Source organism: Phallusia mammillata, chromosome 6 (genome assembly GCF_965637545.1).
Source record: "Phallusia mammillata chromosome 6, kaPhaMamm4.hap1.1, whole genome shotgun sequence".
NCBI classification, from domain to species: Eukaryota; Metazoa; Chordata; class Ascidiacea; order Phlebobranchia; family Ascidiidae; genus Phallusia; species Phallusia mammillata.
In genome coordinates this window covers 16,631,849-16,652,233 of record NC_137257.1, presented here as the reverse complement: position 1 = coordinate 16,652,233, position 20,385 = coordinate 16,631,849, and the positions used below count along the sequence as shown (strand labels likewise).

At 36.9% G+C, this 20,385-nt stretch overlaps 2 protein-coding genes across 3 annotated transcripts; both read right to left on the bottom strand.

The window, feature by feature from the left end:
- Window positions 1–13: 13 nt before the first annotated feature.
- Window positions 14–19,898, bottom strand: LOC145233162 (uncharacterized). Its single transcript, XM_080097831.1, has 4 exons — window positions 19,561–19,898; window positions 18,699–18,849; window positions 16,630–16,736; window positions 14–1,673 (listed from the first exon to the last, which is right to left on the bottom strand). Exons 1-4 carry the CDS (start codon window positions 19,810–19,812, stop codon window positions 1,416–1,418), a joined length of 768 nt encoding a protein of 255 aa, XP_079953957.1. The 5' UTR covers window positions 19,813–19,898; the 3' UTR covers window positions 14–1,415.
- On the bottom strand, window positions 3,770–6,181 carry LOC145233164 (uncharacterized). 2 transcript variants are annotated; one of them, XM_080097833.1, is made up of 5 exons: window positions 6,097–6,181; window positions 5,892–5,936; window positions 5,498–5,551; window positions 5,119–5,313; window positions 3,770–4,963 (listed from the first exon to the last, which is right to left on the bottom strand). In XM_080097833.1, the coding sequence occupies exons 1-5, from the start codon at window positions 6,113–6,115 to the stop codon at window positions 4,896–4,898; spliced, it is 381 nt and encodes a 126-aa protein (XP_079953959.1). In that variant the 5' UTR covers window positions 6,116–6,181; the 3' UTR covers window positions 3,770–4,895. The 2 variants fall into 2 exon arrangements, with proteins under 2 accessions (XP_079953959.1, XP_079953960.1); XM_080097834.1 differs by lacking the exon at window positions 6,097–6,181 and having other exon boundaries at window positions 5,835–5,894.
- Window positions 19,899–20,385: the final 487 nt, after the last annotated feature.

Here is a 20,385-nt window from a genome sequence, read left to right as displayed (position 1 = left end):
CAAAAAAGAGAGCTTGTGTATGTACGTATTAACACATGTAACAATGAGAAAATATTGACTGATACATCACAAAACTGGAACCCACGTTTGAACATCATAGTACCTTTGCTGAGCTTATTTTATCCGCACTTCTCGCTGTTGATTTTCAGAGCTATTCGCGTTATAGTTTTCCTTCAAGACCGTTTTAATCGATGTGGCAAAACAAAAGAAATTGTGTCAAATTTAGGAGCACTGATAAAAAAAAACAAAGACATGTAAAGCGGATAGTACTGCTCAAAAGAGCTTGATGCGAAGCAATTGAAACTTTTGTGCAAAAGCACTATAAGCACAGGCCCCACAGTGGCAAAAGCAATAAACTTTTCAACGTTTTCTAAACAAAAATTAAGATTATTAAAGTGTCAGGAAAGTCTTATTTTACAAATCACAAAGCAAAACATATAGCCTACAATTAATCATATTCTTGTCACAATTTGCAGAGGTAAATACTGTACTACGTTTATGACAGAATCATAATTCAAGGCACAATACATTGTAAAATTATTATTTTCGCACGATAAGGCCTTCGCATGTTTCGAAAAAGGTATATAATTTACTGACTGTTAAAGCTTGTCATCCAACAATAACAGTGATCAAAACAAACACAAACTAAGCTGAGTAATTGTGAGTTTGAATAAAAAACACAATAAGCTGTTGCAAATGAAAAGCTGGAGACAAAACGTATGAAAGCATGATTTAATCCACCAATGAAACATCCATCAATGTTGATGTTTAAAATCTTCATTAATTTACTTAAGATTCGTTTCTTGAAATGTTACTTTTTAACGATATTGTGTTTGCAGGTTCTGCATTTCCAGGTTTAAAACTCATTAACCAGCAACAATCAATACAATAGCTTGTCCAACCATGTAAATAACTGGATATGGCCAACTCTGCAAAGATACGCTAAAATATTTATTATCTAGTAAGTACGAAAGAGGCGTCACCACCTTTGAAGAAAACCAGCTTAGAAAAAATACAATTTATTACATAGGCAGCACATAATTGTAAAACAAAACACTATTAATCTGCTTTACCAAAGCACAAACAAGAAGAACAAATGTTGTAATTAACCAATGTAGAATAACGATGTACTAATACAGAAATCGTCCTGATCCACGGGTGCTCAACAGACGATTCGAGTCACATATAAAGACATTAATTAGCTTTCAAATTTATTTCCTGTTTAGGACTGACGATGCCACATATTTGGGCAATCGATTTCCGAAGTGTTTTGCAATAAAAAAATACAGACAGATTTAAGTGTGTGCTGAATTTGTCAGCTAATTAATAACCACTGTGGAATGTCAAATTGATTCTTTGGAGAATTGCCCACAGGTCAAGAACCACTGCCTTAACCAAACAAACAAAAAAATATTTTACCACCAGTGCCAACATTTATACACAGCCCATGTAGACACCGAACCGATAACAACTACCACGAGGGACGCAACCACGGCTAATTCAAACTTCATCTCACGCATAAAAGGATGGCTCTGTAGCGCCACCTCGATAACATCTCCCCGCACGTTTTTGTGGGGGTAGGGGGCGCTCGGCACAGGATGACCGAGAAATTCACACAATGGTTCCCAGCCTTGCGATGCTTTGTAGATGAGCAATTTGTCGCGTGGTGCATTCTGCAAAAATAACATAAAGTTATTCATTTAACAGAAAATAAAAATGCTATGTGACCAAGCAATATAGTTTTTTGAGGTTAAGTATTATTTTTTCCCCTATGTATAGTGTTCGTAAGTTTATTGTTGCCAAACAAACATAAAGATTATGCTCGTACTTACAATCTTGTGCCTGAATATTTATTGCAAAATGTTCTTAAACTATTGTAAGTGATAAACCAACTAGGTCCATCACAAATGACTATTGGAGTCAATTCAGTTACGTCGCCGCTTGGAACGGCCTTTTTCAACTTGGTTAAATGCTTAGCAAAAGACAAATAGCAATTGTTGATCGACAAGTTACGTTTGTTTGTTTGATTAATTTTTATCCTTGGTTGAGATCAAAAAGAGTCCGTCGTGGTGATCGATGCTTGCCCTATTTTCAGTCTGTTGCATTAGCTTAACTTCAAGCTATAGGTATTTCAATTGGTTCGTTAAGTTTTTTCATTAGGTTTCTCTGGGAAGAAGCAAAGCACTAGAAGTTTCTTGTTTAGGCAAACGCGAGTCGTAGAGAAAGTTGGAACCACCTTGCGTATCTTTACTGGAACTGGGTTCGATTCGCTTTCATGCACAACCGGTACATTTATTCCCGGAATTTGCCGAAGCCACCCGCAATCAAAGATTGGTTCAGGCGCAGGCATTTGTGCATGTGGTTTGTAAATATACACTTCTGTTCTAGGATATAACTTGTGAAGTTGATAAAAGACCCAATTTTTATTGACTATTGTATGGTTTAGCACAGTGATTTTTAACCGCGTCTCACAGCGCCGCATGCGGCTCCCAACTACTTATTTTGCGACCCTCACCAGACCAAAATCACTAAAGATTATGAAGCAAAAAATCAATGTTTCGAAATGTTTGTCTCATAATTCAGATTCAGTATTCTTTCTGCAGAGATGTGTTAGTGACAAAAAGAAGCTATTCAAATTTCAGTTGTGTGCTGCATTTTGCATCTAATATGTAGTATATTGGGAAGGAATGTTAGGTTTTGACGATAAGGGTTGGGAACCACTGGTATAGGATTAACTCTCGCAAGAAAACTACGTGGCATTGTTTATTGTAATAATTACAAGACTTGTATACGAGACTTTGCGAACCCAAGAAAAACGGTTGCAGGTGAATTGTTCTACATTGCATCAAAAATTTTTGCTTGACTTGTCTTCTCATCTCACAGATAAGCATCTAGTCTTAAGTTACATAAGGAAATGCATATGTCAAAGCGCATGCGTGACCGCCAAGCGAATCCACACGAAGAAGTCGGAAAAACGCTTAATTTACGCGCATGAAAAGTATCGGACCTTGTAGATATTGCCCATTTCCTGGATTTTGCGAAAAACAAGTCGGCACATTAAAAAGTAACCGATATAGTGGGAGTATCTGGAGGCGGATACGCTTATCAAACTGAATACCAAGAACAGTTAATTCAATTCTCCGTACCCACCTTTGTGAGCGGCGTTTTCTGAGTATACATTTAAGGATTTTTAAGGACGTTTGTACGTGACTTTGCAAAAAACAACCAGACTAGTTTGAACAAAGCATCATCTCAAGTGGTTCCACAAGCTTTTTTGCACCCAACCGATGCATTTTTTTACAATATTACAACATAAACGTAAGATAAGCAGACCGTATAATATACAGACACAAACCTACTGAACGTTACGCCTTTAATCAAATAACAGATTGTTGCATAAACATGGTACATAATTGGAATAAACATATCCCACTGAGTTTATTTAACCCAATTTTGACCTGAAACAAAACCCGTGTCTAAAAACACTCCACTTTATAGTCTTTTTGGAAGAGTGTTTCAATCATCTTTTAGTTTGTTTGCAAGAATAAATCCAGTTGATGCACTTCGATGCAATACCGTAACCATTTCCTATGTAATGGTTCGGAACGAGATTTTTTTTTGTAACATAATTTTTGTTAGCATAGGTAACGGTTTCTAACGACCACATAATGTTACAATTTTTGTTCGGAACATATTTTTTCAAGTCAACGAAAAACCGTTAGATGGAGGTAGAGGTCTAAAATTTTAGCATTCAAACCGCACAGTTAAATTAATTTTATGTGTTTATTAGTTCGGAATTTTGATGAAGTGAAAGTTTTCAATGGGAAAATGGGGCTTAGGGATTCAACAACAATGTTGCAAAAGAACATTGGAAACATTCAATAGTAAAATGGGGATTAGGGCTTCAACAACAAAGTTGCAAAAAGAACATACAGCGATGAAAATCAATGATTAATTACAAAAAATAGGAAGTGAACACCGAACATTGGAAACATTCAATAGTAAAATGGGGCTTAGGGCTCCAACAACAAAGTTGCAAAAAGAACATACAGCGATGAAAATCAATGATTAATTACAAAAAAGGGAAGTGAACACCCAACATTGGAAACATTCAATAATAAAATGGGGCTTAGGGCTTCAACAACATTGTTGCAAAAAGAACATTGGAAACATTCAATATTAAAATTGGGGTTCGGGCTTCAACAACATTGTTGCAAAGAGAACATACAGCGATGAAAATAAATGATTAATTACATAAAAAGGAAAGTGAACACCGAAAATTGGAATCATTCAATAGTAAAATGGGGTTTAGGGCTCCAACAACAAAGTTGCAAAAAGAACATTGGAAACATTCAATAATAAAATGGGGCTTAGGGCTTCAACAACATTGTTGCAAAAAGAACATACAGCGATGAAAATAAATCATTAATTACAAAAAAAGGGAAGTGAACACCGAACATTGGAAACATTCAGTAGTAAAATGGGGTTTAGGGCTTCAACAACATTGTTGCAAAAAGAACATTGGAAACATTCAATATTAAAATTGGGCTTCGGGCTTCAACAACATTGTTGCAAAAAGAACATACAGTGATGAAAATAAATAATTATTTACAAAAATAATGAAAATGAACACCGAACATTGGAAACATTCACTAAGATAATAAGGTTAATGACAATGCAAAACAGAAATGCAATGATTTTAAGTTTCCAAAATAGCTTGGGACATGTAAAATATAAGTAAATGTATGTTTGTTTTGCAGTCAATAAATTAGGTAATTTTAAAGCTGCATCACAGACTATCAACTACAGTGAGAAATATGAATAGAAAATATATGAATAGAAAAAAGTTATTTCACAGAAACAATGTAACTGCATGACATGTTATTTTAAATAATTTAGAAAAGTCTTCTCTTTTTTTGTGATGCTTCAGAATCTGAGCTGCATTTTTCTTTAGTTGGTGTACCTGAAAGTAGACAAAATAATATTAATATTTCTTGGAAAGATTGCAATTTTATATTATTTCATGTACGTTTAATGGGATGTCATTAGGCAGTTACAATTATCCTACTTGTATCTGGTATTACTAAGCTTTAAAAAGTTCAAGTCTAGTAAACTTACATAGCGACTGTTGGATTCTTTTAGCTTTGTAAAACAGCTTGTCTGCTGGCCACCTCGCTTTGCATAAACCACCTTCAGGAATTTGAGAGAAGTCTTTAAATTTCTTGTTGTCCAATGTTTTTAAGTCAGAGATTCGAAAAATTTGTAAAACTTCATTATTGTCCACAAACTGAACCATTATATACAATGATTCATCTGCAACATAATATAAATAATTGTAAATACAATTATAACTGCCATGACTTGGACTATAACAACTTCAATGCACTATGTTCAGAGGTAGTTCATGACAGCGATTGGTTGCAATCAAGCAAACTTGTCAGTTATTAAAATTGCATTGAAATAAATAAAATACTAAAAGCAAAAAACGCAAGCCTACCACTGCTGAGTTTTTGATTTTCTGACGTTGTGGTTGCGATTGTTCCTCCACTTTCTGTGACACATTAAATGAAATTAGACAAGTATAATTTTAAGTTAGTGCAAAATAGGCGTAACTCTAAATATAACGAAGTCAATATATTTGACATAACAGTTAAAATTCTTGCAGAGTTTAGTTTAAAATTTCCTTCTTAGTGCAGGAAGATGCTTGAGTTGTGACTCTTATGTCAAATTTATTGGCATTGATAATGTAATATAAAGTTAGATTACAGCCCCAATGGTCGTTATGGAATGACTGTATAGGTGGCAAGCACACCATGTACAACTAGAGTGCTTACTTATAACATGTGAATGCCTGTCTAACATTGATTGTAGTATGTAAGTCATATACATACCAGATCCTGACGACTCCTGATCCGGTTGAGATTGAGATATATCTTCTGTACAAAACAAACAACTATTTAATATCATATTAAAACATACTTATATCATCTAGAATATAATGATGAAAAGGATTTAACTGACCAAATTGCGAAACAGAAACTATTGAAGGAAAATCCTGTAGGGTAGTTGAAAATGAATTAGTAAACGGGTGCTTACTTGAAACCACCTCCTCCATGCTTTTTGAACTTCTGCTGGAGCATCTCGCATTTTGGTTGTTATAACTTTTCTGACATCAGTTTCTGAAACTGCCATTTATGTTGATAGAAACCAGTTTGAAAAGCCTATTGCATGTAGTGGCTTCCATTTCAGCACCAGCAGTAACCAATGATGGAAAAGCTTGAGATTTCTCTCCCGGCTTATGTTTCAAAAAAGCCCATGCATGGTTAGATGCAACCTTGAAGTGATCATATTTAAGTTTGTACAAAACAATTCAACCATGTCGATTTTGTTCTTTCTGCTTTTCAACTAAAATTGAAAAATTCCTTGGGCAGTTTCCTCTTTTCCTAACAGTTCATCTCGCCTCATTCCTCTAAATACTCCACCCCTGCATCCTAGTCTGCATATAATGTCCATTTTCTGTTCCATTTTCCTGTCCATTTCTTTTGTGATCTTGTTGTTGTATTCATATTGCAACATTGCTTTCTTTGGTGTGTCGAAATCCTTAAGCTTCTTTCTACTTTTTTCTTTTACATATTGTTCACGTTTCTCTTTCTGTTTCTTTCTGAATTTGTGGTAGATGACGCAACGGAGCGTAGTAGGCTTTTACAGTGACAAAAAGTGCTGAATCAGCAAGTTGCATATTGTTGACTCATCAATTATTGTCAAGACGTCCCATAGCTAGTTCAAAATGATTCTAAATAATATATTCCTTTTTTTGCAACATTAGCTATAGCATTTACAAAAGTTGTAACAAAAGGTGTGTTACAAAACGATAAAATGCTTTGGTTGGTAAATTATTGCTTCCATTCCAATCAAAATTACACACATCAAGGTACAATGAACATAAAACAAAACAAACATGAAACAGTGATATATTTCATCATTTTAATAGAATACATAACACATCACTGGATAACGTACACCCATATTTTGCACATGGCTTTAAATGATTTTGTTAAAAGTGATCCTTTCTGTTGTTGTTCTAATCTTTGGCAATTTCTGTAGTTCATGCTTTGATTACATCTGTCGTAGAGTACTTGTTTTTAACCAGTGCACTTGAAACTTTTTTCATACTTCTAAAGAAGTGAATATTTGATTGTGTACTGAGAGGAATGTAATGTTTACAGACTATCTAGTGCTACATTAGCGAATATTTATGTGAACAGTAATGCTATGACGTACAATATCAGCTCCAAAATTTAAGACTTAATGCAGCTGAGAAGCGCACATCGTCACCATTCGCAAGGAACGACCGTTAAAATTAAGGCGCGCTGACATAGAGACAAGCACCTTTCGGTTATAAAACACGAACGGTTTGTCATAAATTCAAACGGTTTTCACTGGCCGACTCCAAATTGCACTCAGATACAGCATGCGAAGTTATAGGTCACTCCAGTAAGTAAATCGGAAATGAGAAGCTTACATGGTCATTATTCGCAAGAACCGACCGTTAAAATTAAGGCGCGCTGACATACTGGCAAGAACCTTTCGGTTATAAAACACGAACGGTTTGACATAAATTCAAACGGTTTTCACTGGCCAACTCCAAATTGCACTTAGAAACAGCATGCAAAGTTATAGGTCATTCCAATGAGGGAATCGGAATTCAGAAGCGTGCATCATCATTATTCGCAGGTCACGACCGTTAAAATTAAGGCGCGCTGACATACAGACAAACACCTTTCGATTACAAAACACGAACGGTTTGACATAAATTCAAACGGTTTTCACTGGCCAACTTCAAATTGCACTCAGATACAGTATGCAAAGTTATAGGTCATTCCAATGAGTGAATCGGAATTCAGAAGCGTACATGGTCATTATTCGCAAGCAACGACCGTTAAAATTAAGGCGCGCTGACATACAGACAAGCACCTTTCGGTGAAAAACACGAACGGTTTGACATAAATTCAAACGGTTTTCACTGGCCAACTTCAAATTACACTCAGATACAGCATGCAAAGTTATAGATCATTCCAGTAAGTAAATCGGAAATGAGAAGCGTACATGGTCATTATTCGCAAGGAACGACCGTTAAAATTAAGGCGCGCTGACATACTGGCAAGTACCTTTCGGTTATAAAACACGAACGGTTTGACATAAATTCAAACGGTTTTCACTGGCCAACTTCAAATTACACTCAGATACAGCATGCAAAGTTAAAGGTCATTCCAATGAGTAAATCGGAAATGAGAAGCGTACATGGTCATTATTCGCAAGGAACGACCGTTAAAATTAAGGCGCGCTGACATACTGGCAAGCACCTTTCGGTTATAAAACACGAACGGTTTGACATAAATTCAAACGGTTTTCACTGGCCGACTCCAAATTGCACTCAGATACAGCATGCAAAGTTATAGGTCACTCCAGTAAGTAAATCGGAAATGAGAAGCTTACATGGTCATTATTTGCAAGGAACGACCGTTAAAATTAAGGCGCGCTGACATACTGGCAAGCACCTTTCGGTTATAAAACACGAACTGATTGTCATAAATTCAAACGGTTTTCACTAGCCAACTCCAAATTTTACTCAGATACAGCATGCAAAGTTATAGATCATTCCAGTCAGTAAATCGGAAATGAGAAGCTTACATGGTCATTATTCGCAAGGAACGACCGTTAAAATTAGGGCGCGCTGACATACTGGCAAGAACCTTTCGGTTATAAAACACGAACGGTTTGACATAAATTCAATCGGTTTTCACTGGCCAACTCCAAATTGCACTTAGAAACAGCATGCAAAGTTATAGGTCATTCCAATGAGTGAATCGGAATTCAGAAGCGTACATGTTCATTATTCGCAAGTCACGACCGTTAAAATTAAGGCGCGCTGACATACTGGCAAGCACCTTTCGGTTATAAAACACGAACGGTTTGACATAAATTCAAACGGTTTTCACTGGCCAACTCCAAATTGCACTTAGAAACAGCATGCAAAGTTATAGGTCATTCCAATGAGTGAATCGGAATTCAGAAGCGTACATGGTCATTATTCGCAAGTCACGACCGTTAAAATTAAGGCGCGCTGACATACAGACAAACACCTTTCGATTACAAAACACGAACGGTTTGACATAAATTCAAACGGTTTTCACTGGCCAACTTCAAATTACACTCAGATACAGCATGCAAAGTTAAAGGTCATTCCAATGAGTAAATCGGAAATGAGAAGCGTACATGGTCATTATTCGCAAGGAACGACCGTTAAAATTAAGGCGCGCTGACATACGGACAAGCACCTTTCGGTTATAAAACACGAACGGTTTGACATAAATTCAAACGGTTTTCACTGGCCGACTCCAAATTGCACTCAGATACAGCATGCAAAGTTATAGGTCACTCCAGTAAGTAAATCGGAAATGAGAAGCGTACATGGTCATTATTTGCAAGGAACGACCGTTAAAATTAAGGCGCGCTGACATACGGACAAGCACCTTTCGGTTATAAAACACGAACGGTTTGACATAAATTCAAACGGTTTTCACTGGCCGACTCCAAATTGCACTCAGATACAGCATGCAAAGTTATAGGTCACTCCAGTAAGTAAATCGGAAATGAGAAGCGTACATGGTCATTATTTGCAAGGAACGACCGTTAAAATTATAAGGCGCGCTGACATACAGACAAACACCTTTCGATTACAAAACACGAACGGTTTGACATAAATTCAAACGGTTTTCACTGGCCAACTCCAAATTGCACTTAGAAACAGCATGCAAAGTTATAGGTCATTCCAATGAGTGAATCGGAATTCAGAAGCGTACATGGTCATTATTCGCAAGTCACGACCGTTAAAATTAAGGCGCGCTGACATACAGACAAACACCTTTCGATTACAAAACACGAACGGTTTGACATAAATTCAAACGGTTTTCACTGGCCAACTTCAAATTACACTCAGATACAGCATGTAAAGTTAAAGGTCATTCCAATGAGTAAATCGGAAATGAGAAGCGTACATGGTCATTATTCGCAAGGAACGACCGTTAAAATTAAGGCGCGCTGACATACGGACAAGCACCTTTCGGTTATAAAACACGAACGGTTTGACATAAATTCAAACGGTTTTCACTGGCCGACTCCAAATTGCACTCAGATACAGCATGCAAAGTTATAGGTCACTCCAGTAAGTAAATCGGAAATGAGAAGCGTACATGGTCATTATTTGCAAGGAACGACCGTTAAAATTAAGGCGCGCTGACATACGGACAAGCACCTTTCGGTTATAAAACACGAACGGTTTGACATAAATTCAAACGGTTTTCACTGGCCGACTCCAAATTGCACTCAGATACAGCATGCAAAGTTATAGGTCACTCCAGTAAGTAAATCGGAAATGAGAAGCGTACATGGTCATTATTTGCAAGGAACGACCGTTAAAATTATAAGGCGCGCTGACATACTGGCAAGCACCTTTCGGTTATAAAACACGAACGGTTTGACATAAATTCAAACGGTTTTCACTGGCCAACTCCAAATTGCACTTAGAAACAGCATGCAAAGTTATAGGTCATTCCAATGAGGGAATCGGAATTCAGAAGCGTGCATCATCATTATTCGCAGGTCACGACCGTTAAAATTAAGGCGCGCTGACATACAGACAAACACCTTTCGATTACAAAACACGAACGGTTTGACATAAATTCAAACGGTTTTCACTGGCCAACTTCAAATTGCACTCAGATACAGTATGCAAAGTTATAGGTCATTCCAATGAGTGAATCGGAATTCAGAAGCATACATGGTCATTATTCGCAAGTCACGACCGTTAAAATTAAGGCGCGCTGACATACTGGCAAGAACCTTTCGGTTATAAAACACGAACGGTTTGACATAAATTCAAACGGTTTTCACTGGCCAACTCCAAATTGCACTTAGAAACAGCATGCAAAGTTAAAGGTCATTCCAATGAGTAAATCGGAAATGAGAAGCGTACATGGTCATTATTCGCAAGGAACGACCGTTAAAATTAAGGCGCGCTGACATACGGACAAGCACCTTTCGGTTATAAAACACGAACGGTTTGACATAAATTCAAACGGTTTTCACTGGCCGACTCCAAATTGCACTCAGATACAGCATGCAAAGTTATAGGTCACTCCAGTAAGTAAATCGGAAATGAGAAGCGTACATGGTCATTATTTGCAAGGAACGACCGTTAAAATTAAGGCGCGCTGACATACGGACAAGCACCTTTCGGTTATAAAACACGAACGGTTTGACATAAATTCAAACGGTTTTCACTGGCCGACTCCAAATTGCACTCAGATACAGCATGCAAAGTTATAGGTCACTCCAGTAAGTAAATCGGAAATGAGAAGCGTACATGGTCATTATTTGCAAGGAACGACCGTTAAAATTATAAGGCGGGCTGACATACTGGCAAGCACCTTTCGATTACAAAACACGAACGGTTTGACATAAATTCAAACGGTTTTCACTGGCCAACTCCAAATTTCACTTAGATACAGCATGCAAAGTTATAGGTCTTTCCAATGAGGGAATCGGAATTCAGAAGCGTGCATCATCATTATTCGCAAATTGCAGTCAGATACAGCAGGCTTGTCCAACTCGCGGCCCGTCGGCCGCATGCGGCTCACGAACAGTCAATAACAATTGTAGTATTTTTTTAGATTTTTTTGATAAAGCCAAATTTTTCTTACTTTTCAAAGCTATTATTTAAACAGACATTTAGCAAAATTTAATTTGTAAATACAAATTCTGATGAATAGAAACGATATGAATTAAACCGTTCCTCAAACTTTCAGTCAAGGCTGTACAATCTGCGGCCGTACGACCACGTTAAAATATATGTACTGGCGGCCGTGATGTAATTAAAACTCCTTTGCCAAAACTTTTGATTTTCAAACTGCCCGAAACAGATGTTGTGTTACTGAAATGAGTATTACAAGCCTAGCAGTCAAATGCGTCAGTCTTTTTGTAGGCCTATTATGTGCAAACAATGCGATAAAACAGGTAGTAAAAGCATCACAATATAGATTATGACTTAATAAACATTAAGACTGATCTATATTGTGCAACTCAATCTGTTCATCAAGTTGTAAACTAATGTGATAATAAATTCGGACCACCCCTTTTCAAAAAAGTTTTGCGTAAATTAAATAGGTCCAAATCGTTTCCGTTTACCGCTGATAACAGGGAGTCGTTATCTCAAAGCCCCGAGCCTTCAATCTCTTGTATTCGCTTGTTATCTAATCGCCAATTGTGACGTAACAAGGGTTTAATAAGGAGTTTTATGCGCTAACAATCGGAAAGTTACGTTCCGGCTGGAACGCTGGTTGCAATTTCTTGGTTGGTGTTAACTGCACTTATTGCAACATATCAAACTGTTTTTGCATTTGTATTGTTTCGACCAGCCAAACACGTAATAGTTCTGTCCCAAACACTAGATCGATGTTAATCGAGTTATGTTATTAGGGTACACGGAATTTGTGACTGCCACAATTTATGCCTTCTACAGTTACCAACTTTAGTGCATTCGTGACATTGCGCAACTTAACAGTAGCATCATCGCTTTAGAAAGGCGTTCATTCCTTGAGAATCTGTTCCCCCTTTTTAAGCAACGATTTTGATCACCTGACGCTTATCGCTTATCTTGCAGCTGCAGTTTTGCTGAGTAAGCTAGATACCAGCGGCAAAATCAGGAAACTACAAAGCTGTCGCGAAAATTTTTTGTTCTTTCTGTCAATTGGAGTTAGTGGCAGTATAGCATGTGAATTACGTATTCAGTATCGTGCGGTCTAGCGTGTTTGCAAACACTTTTCGTAACAAAACTCTGTTCCAACTAGTACTTTTCGTAACAATTTTTTTCCAGCTAACACTTTTCCGTAACAAACTTTTCTTACGACTAAAGCTTTTTGCGAGCTAAATTTATTCAAAACCGATGATTTTTGCAACTTAAAGGATGGTTGAAGCTAACAGTTCATGTAACAAAATTTTGTTCCATCTAACACTTTTCGCAACAAAATTTTGTTCCAACCAACACTTTTCGTAACAAAATTTTGTTCCAACTAACACTTTTCGTAACAATTTTGTTCCAACTAACACTTTTCCGTAACAAATTTCTTTAGAGCTTTAGCTTTTTTGGAGCTAAATGTATTGAAAACCGATGATTTTCGCAACTTAAAGTATGTTTCAAACTAACACTTTTCGTAACAAAAATTTTGTTCCAGCTAACACTTTTCGCAACAAAATTTTGTTCCAACTAACTATTTTTTCGTAACAAAATTTTGTTCCAGCTAGCACTTGTTGCCTCAAAATTTTGTTCCATCTAACACTTTTCCGTAACAAATTTGACTAGAGCTTTAGCGTTTTGCGAGCTAAATTTATTGAAAACCGGTGATTTTCGCAACTTAAAGTATGTTTCAAACAAACACTTTTCGTAACAAAATTTTGTTACAGCTAACACTTTTCGCAACAAAATTTTGTTCCAACTAACACTTTTCGTAACAAAATTTTGTTACAGCTAACACTTTTCGTAACAAAATTTTGTTCCAACTAACACTTTTCGTAACAAAATTTTGTTACAGCTAACATTTTTCGTAACAAAATTTTGTTCCAACTAACACTTTTCGTAACAAAATTTTGTTACAGCTAACATTTTTCGTAACAAAATTTTGTTCCAACTAACACTTTTCCGTAACAAAATTTTCTTACAGCTATAGCTTTTTGTGAGCTAAATTTGTTCAAAAACCGATGATTTTTAAACTTAAAGTATGTTTCCAGCTAATACTTTCCGCTACAAAATGTTGTTCTAATCAACACTTTTCGTAACAAAATTTTGCTCCATCTAACAGTTTTCCGTAACAAAATGTTGTTCCATCTAAAAGTTTTCCGTAACAAAATTTTGTTCCAACTAACACTTTTCCGTGACCAAATTTTCTGCTAACAAATACCTTTTCTAACACATTTTAGTTCCAGCTAACACTTTTCGTAACAAAATTTTGTTCCACCAAATAGTTCTGTAACGTAATTTCCTCCAATTAACAATTTTGTATCAAAATTTTGTGCCAGCTAACACTTTTGGGAACGAGATTCAATTTGTATGGTTTTACCATGTATGTGCAGATTTAAAACACAAAATGTTTAAAATATGCTTAAAAAATCTCTTTGTCGCCACATAATGAACAAAAAAATACGGTAACAAAATTTTTTGTTACACCCAATTTAACGATGTTTTTCTGTTCAAAAATTTTCGTTACGACATACCAGAAATTTTTGTAACTTGGAACAAAATTCGGAACAAAATTTTCGTTCCGAAACGAAATTGTTCATTTTGGAACGAAATTTTGTTACTCGGAACGGTTTCGCTAACGGTATTTCCGAGTTAATGGAAAATTGCATTATGCCCCATTACCGAAGGAAGGAGACACACTTCATTGTCAACAGTCAACACCAAGCGGGAATAATACACACCGGATACGACGGATAGACAATGTCAATATTAATGTCGTTAGCACGACCTAACAGTGCGAAAACCGCAAACCACAGTAAATAAACGTCCATAGAAAGGTACCTTTTCGATATCACCTATATACAGGGTTGCCATCGACTTAAAACCAAAAATAAGGACAACCGAAAAATTATTTTTTTATGCGAAACGAAACAAACGTTTTTAAACAAATCTTTGCATTTACACCAGCCATTACATAATATTTGCAATATGTTGGCCAGAAACAATCTGTTCCAGCAACTCATTTTTCGTAGAAAATACTAAGTGCATCTCACAACAGGCCGGGTCTAGGTTCACTTCTTCTTGTAGCAGGGGTTTGACTACAGTAATTGTTGAAAATAAGACAAAATAAGGACTACAGTCAAACATAAGGACATTTCTTAGAAATAAGGACAATGAACTTTTCTAAGACATAGCCCTTCAAAGTAAGGACAAATCTTAGAAATAAGGATGGTATGGCAACCCTGCCTATATATAGTTACTGCAATTATGTTTGTTTGGTAAACGAACATTACCTAGTCCAAATCCAATCTTAGTAAATCGCCTTATAAATGACATACAAGAAGCTAAATTTTAGCACGGAGCACTTGGCTGTTATTAGTCATTTTTTATCTTTTTTATCTTTAAGATACTAAGTTTAGGTTTGTTCAGATTTAAACACAGAATTGGTTTCGATATTTCGATGACATGTAACTATCCAAGCGCTCAAGCGAAACAGACCGTGAGAGAAAAAGACATATTATGTTGTGAAATTCGAACTCAGCGTTGTAACCATAATTGACCAAAGCATTTGAATACTAGAAAACGCTGTAGATTTCTACATCATTTTTAGGCATGGCGCAATATAGCGTACGCCGTTATAACTAGTCAGTTGTTGAGAGTAACGAGTATTTTTAGCACAAGGATATTTTTTTAAAGAATCATACTTTGCCCACATAACGATTTTGGATCTAGACACACCCAACAAGATTTTAGCATTCTATTATCCAACGATTTTCTACGGTTTATAAGGCACAGCTAAACAGTTGCTTAGTATCGGCCACTTTAGTGGACATATGTTTTACATTGTTTTACAGTTCTAACCATGAGGTGATCCGTTTCGAATGCGACGATATAAACTAATACCTTTCATCGGGGAAATTTGGTTCCCTGAAATCGTTTCTTAACGTTCAATTAAAGTTTCTTAGTTTGAAACACCGGCACTTTAAAGCATAGCAAGGCATTTATAGATGGTGGTTAATAGGTCATGAACTTAAAGTGCCATCGCCGGCACTTTTCGGACAGTGAGGCTTAAACTCTGGGAAAATTACAGTGGTAATGTCAAACCGGCAATAAGAAATGTTTCTGGTATTTCTAAGTGTACATTTATAAAGCTTTGTAATGGTTTGTTTAGTTTTCTAATGCAAAATATGTGGGTCGTTTGCTGACTTTTGTTCTGGTTAGGAACTTTGAAAATTACTTAATTCTGCAATTTGATGCGTCCTTTACGGCTTAAGACGACCCGGTTCGCATTGTTAGTGTTCGAAATTGCAGGTTTGATTCGCTCGCGCATGAACAACTCGATGTATGTAAAAGAATTTTAACCCGCTTCTTATACTGTCACTGAGATGGAAACTCAGTTTCTAATTTGTCACTGGAAGAAATGATACAAGGAATACCTGATGCAATGTTTTTCCTTAACCAACGTTCTAGTAGCCAAATTGGCGTTGTGTAATCATGCAGCCGTTAAAGTGAGTGTAAAACGTTTCAACTGACCTGCAATTCTAAATCCTTGGCCAAAAATATAATATTGTGCCCTTTAGCGTCTACTTGTTGCCCGCCAAACATTTTTGTTAGTCTTAGTACTTTAAATAATTTTAGCGTTTTGCAAACAGAGTTGGTCGGATTCCTTGTTTTGGATCACCGCTTAGTTATAGCTTGAAAGGAAATGACCTGATATTCACGCGTACCGCCAAAAAAAAGTCAACATGTGCGTTAAAATTAAGTTAAGAATGTTAGTAATTTGAAATCATGCGTGCAGCTAACAAATCGGTATCGAATTGGTTGTACCCACGAACCTGTATCACGTGGTTATAATGACGTCGGAATGATTTACGCATCAAAGTCTCGTTGTATGTGACAGGCCCCCATCGGCTCATTGGTAGTTGACCGAAAACAACGCGACCTGAAAAAGATACACAACGTTATTTGAGAAGGATTATCCTAAAAGTAATGCCCTGTTAAGTTGCAAACAAAGGTGTTGTGGAAAGAATTTCTCGCTAGAGTGATATTTATCTAAATATAAATTACAGTTAAGCCTAGATAGCTCGAACGAGTCCTTAAAGGCCTAAAACGCATGTTCAAGATTCTTGTTTTAATGTTCAAGGCCAGGGGTAATGTTCACCAAACTTTTTTCACAGCGGGCCAGATAAGTTTAATAACGATTCGCGAAGGCCGCATAGTTTGCAAGCCTTAAGGTAGGCCTAGTCTTTCCAAACTCGCCCCGCGAGATGATTTTTATCGTACCGCTAAGAGATCTTTATACAATGCTATTCGAAGTGTGGTGATACGAATGTTAATTTTTAAAGTTAGTCTTTTCTTCCGAGCAATGTTCCTATATTACGTCAAAATGGATAAAAGAAGACAATTGTTTGCAAACAATTAAACCTTGCAGTCTTTTGTGTGGGGTAACACATTGGCTTAGGATCATTTCTGTAAGTTGTAATCCTTTGAGACTAGGTAAAATTAATTCCATGTCGTTGCAGAAAAACTTAAATTAATTTTTAAATGTTGCAAACTTTTACGTACGATTTGGCAAACCGAAAAAATACGGTCGCGGGCCAGATAAAATGGCCTCGCGGACTGCACATGGCCCGCGGGCCGTAGTTCGGTGACCCCTGCTCAAGGCAACTACACAGACAAAGTTGTCATATTAACATTAGGTATACTGACAAGTGCAGAATACCCTTTGAACACTTTATACCTTTGCGTTCGCAACTCGAGCTCGTGGGCGGATTTTCGGTTAGTCATCATATAATTGCCCCAGGTGCATATCATTTAAGGGATAAGGAGGTTAACCGGGTCACTTGAGGAGGGAGTAGAACCGGAAGTTTCCAGACCAATTTCCCTTGTTTAATCGCACAGAACATGACAGCAAAGTATTTGTACAAAACAGGAAGCTTGTTTGGCCACCAGTGACACACTTCGTCTCATTTCGATGCCAAACCAATGTTATGGGACAAGCAATAGAAAAACAGTTTAAAAACGCTTTGAACATTAGATGTGCTTGCCGGAATGTCTAGTTATGCTTTATTCTATTCTACATACACCAGTACCTTGGCAGTAATGTTTATGCTGAAATTACTTTTCAAGTCCGTGTATAGTGTTCCTAAATGCTTTATGATTGATTTGATATTACGATACTGGTCGCGTGGTTTTGCGGTTGAATGGCGGTGACACAGATTGGTTCTTCCTACTTCGCTCAAACAATGGATTTGGACATTCCTACGCGGTCAACCACGCTTCACCACTTGTTCGTTTTGCGTAAACTGCTACCGGATTTCGGGGACGTTCTATATAGTGCCGTATGCGATCATTTCAACCAAATACTCCGTCACTTGAAAAGGATCAAATTTGATCAACTATAACACGTAGACAATTTTCGAAATCAACTGCGACATATTCCAATTTGTCATGTGTTTTATACTACGCACTGTGTTGAATGGTATTTATGTTAATAAAGGCTTCCTGCAAAACGCAAGTAACAAAGTACAATTGTTGAAGTCCTGTGTTAGGTTGACAACATTATACCTGGCCGACAAACAGTGGTGGGATTCAGCCGGTTTGCACCGGTTCTATAGAACCGTCTCACGAAATATCATGAGATGAGCGAACCGGTTAGCATTACTGGTTACTGTCAATGGACTTTTCGTAACAGAAGCGGCTGAAAAATATAACGTTTGTGATAGAACCGGCTGAAAAATATGACTTTTGTGACAAAACCGACTGACACAAAAATTTGAATCCCACCACTGCCCACAAATGTACATGTGTTCATTATTTAAATTAGGTGATCGAATGTCTCACTGTGGCTACATATTCAGTTAAAATGTGCGGTCATTTTTGGAAGCTCTCTTAATACAGTTACCTATGTTACGCATAAACTGCAGCATTCTATATCCCGTTGGTGTTGCTGCCAGGATGAGACGAAACAAAAAATTGTCCACCTTCATCATTTGATTTCTCATACTCCTCCACCAGTCATCCTCATCTCCAGACTCTCGATAGGCAAGAATGATCTGATTAAACAGATGAAAGTTTAGTCAAAGAAGGCGGAAAGAATAACATTTATATTACAATGGTATGACATATTTTAAATAACATTCAAACTTTATGACAATACACTAAAACCAAAAGACGATGATGCCACATAGGCGATCATGCCACATAGGCGAAATATATATTCCTTCATTTAAAACCGACTGATTCTGTTTAACCAAGGATTTACAGTCTTTTGGTTTTAGTGTATTGAAGTTAAAAAGGCAAACAGTGATCGTCAGTTTAAGACATGCTGTTGATGGTCTATTACTAAAGTTATCATTTTGAACTTTATGACAAAGATATAATTACACGTTTTCTCAAATAAACACTCTACATAATATGCACCAGCTGTTTTTGCATCTTAATGATACCAAATAACAACGTTTTTCGCGGCAATAGCGCCCCCAAAGAAGTCTGGTGCGGCCAAACAATAAGATAGGTTGATGTATCGCAATTGCGCTAAAAACTGTCACGTTTTGCGGGAGAGCAGGTTTTTTAACTACCCGACAGCAAGTTACATTACCCCAGTTTACAAACCACATACAATTGTTTTTCGTATGGTAATTTTTCTACCATCACGATGTATTGTAATTACGCGACGTTGCCAAATCACGAACCAATAGTCCACCCATACCAGATGTCATAAAGCATATAACAATAACACAAATTTTAATACCAGCGAATCTAACCTTGGCATCGGGAAATGCTTCATGTAGTTCTTCCCAGAAAAAGCACGCTGGTAAATCACACACGACATCTACGTTCTCGAACATGCGTTTGAAGTGACTGACATTTCCTCCGCGGTTAAATATTTCGTTCCATTCCTTGTCCAGATACCAGAAGTTCTCGATAAAATCATAAACGTTGTAGCCTAGTGCGCCGAGTGCACAAGCCAAAGTCTTCGTTCCCGTTTTAGGAAAACCAGAGCAAATGATTTTCATTTTCTTGTTAACATCGGTAACAGATGACTTTTTCTTTTTATTACAACTGATTAATTCGCTTGACTATTGATGCAGTTTTATTTCAATGCTACACCTAAATATATCAAAAAATCATTTTAAATTAGACATTTTTGAGTCACTTCGGTGAACAAGAACAACACAATTAACTAAACAGGAATTTACTAAATCTGGCTTACATTTTGAGGTGGATTTTAAATTTACGTCCGAAGCTATTCTGAGACCGCAGCCCCGTCAACCAAGACAAAAAAGCTTTAAGGGGATTTTTGAACTTGATTTCAACAAATTTTCCCGTTGAGGTTCGCAAACACGCAAACAAACTTCCAAATTATCCTGCTCTTGCTACAGTCCACTTAATTTAAAATCACAAAGTCACTTTGAAGATATGATGGCACTGTAACGATATTTCAACGCATTGTTACAACTATATGCTAAGCGTTGTTGTAGTGTAGACTTTTCTATGGTCGGTAATCACGCTATAAAGCAAAGAAAATTTTGAACATTGTTCTGAAAGTGACTTCTGAAAAACAGAAGGACATTTGTTTCTCCGGAAAA

Bases quoted from the DNA above. Each gene is read 5' to 3' on its own strand.
- LOC145233164 (XM_080097833.1), bottom strand. The intron at 5,314-5,497 runs GTAGGCTTGCGT...ATTATGTTGCAG, and splicing joins AAATCAAAAACTCAGCAGTG to ATGAATCATTGTATATAATG. The intron at 4,964-5,118 runs GTAAGTTTACTA...GTCTACTTTCAG, and splicing joins AAGAATCCAACAGTCGCTAT to GTACACCAACTAAAGAAAAA.
- LOC145233162 (XM_080097831.1), bottom strand. From the start codon at position 19,812: ATGAAAATCATTTGCTCTGGTTTTCCTAAAACGGGAACGAAGACTTTG. The intron at 16,737-18,698 runs GTAACTGTATTA...TATCTTTTTCAG, and splicing joins GCAGTTTATGCGTAACATAG to GTCGCGTTGTTTTCGGTCAA. The intron at 1,674-16,629 runs GTTCGTGGGTAC...TTATTTTTGCAG, and splicing joins ATTATAACCACGTGATACAG to AATGCACCACGCGACAAATT.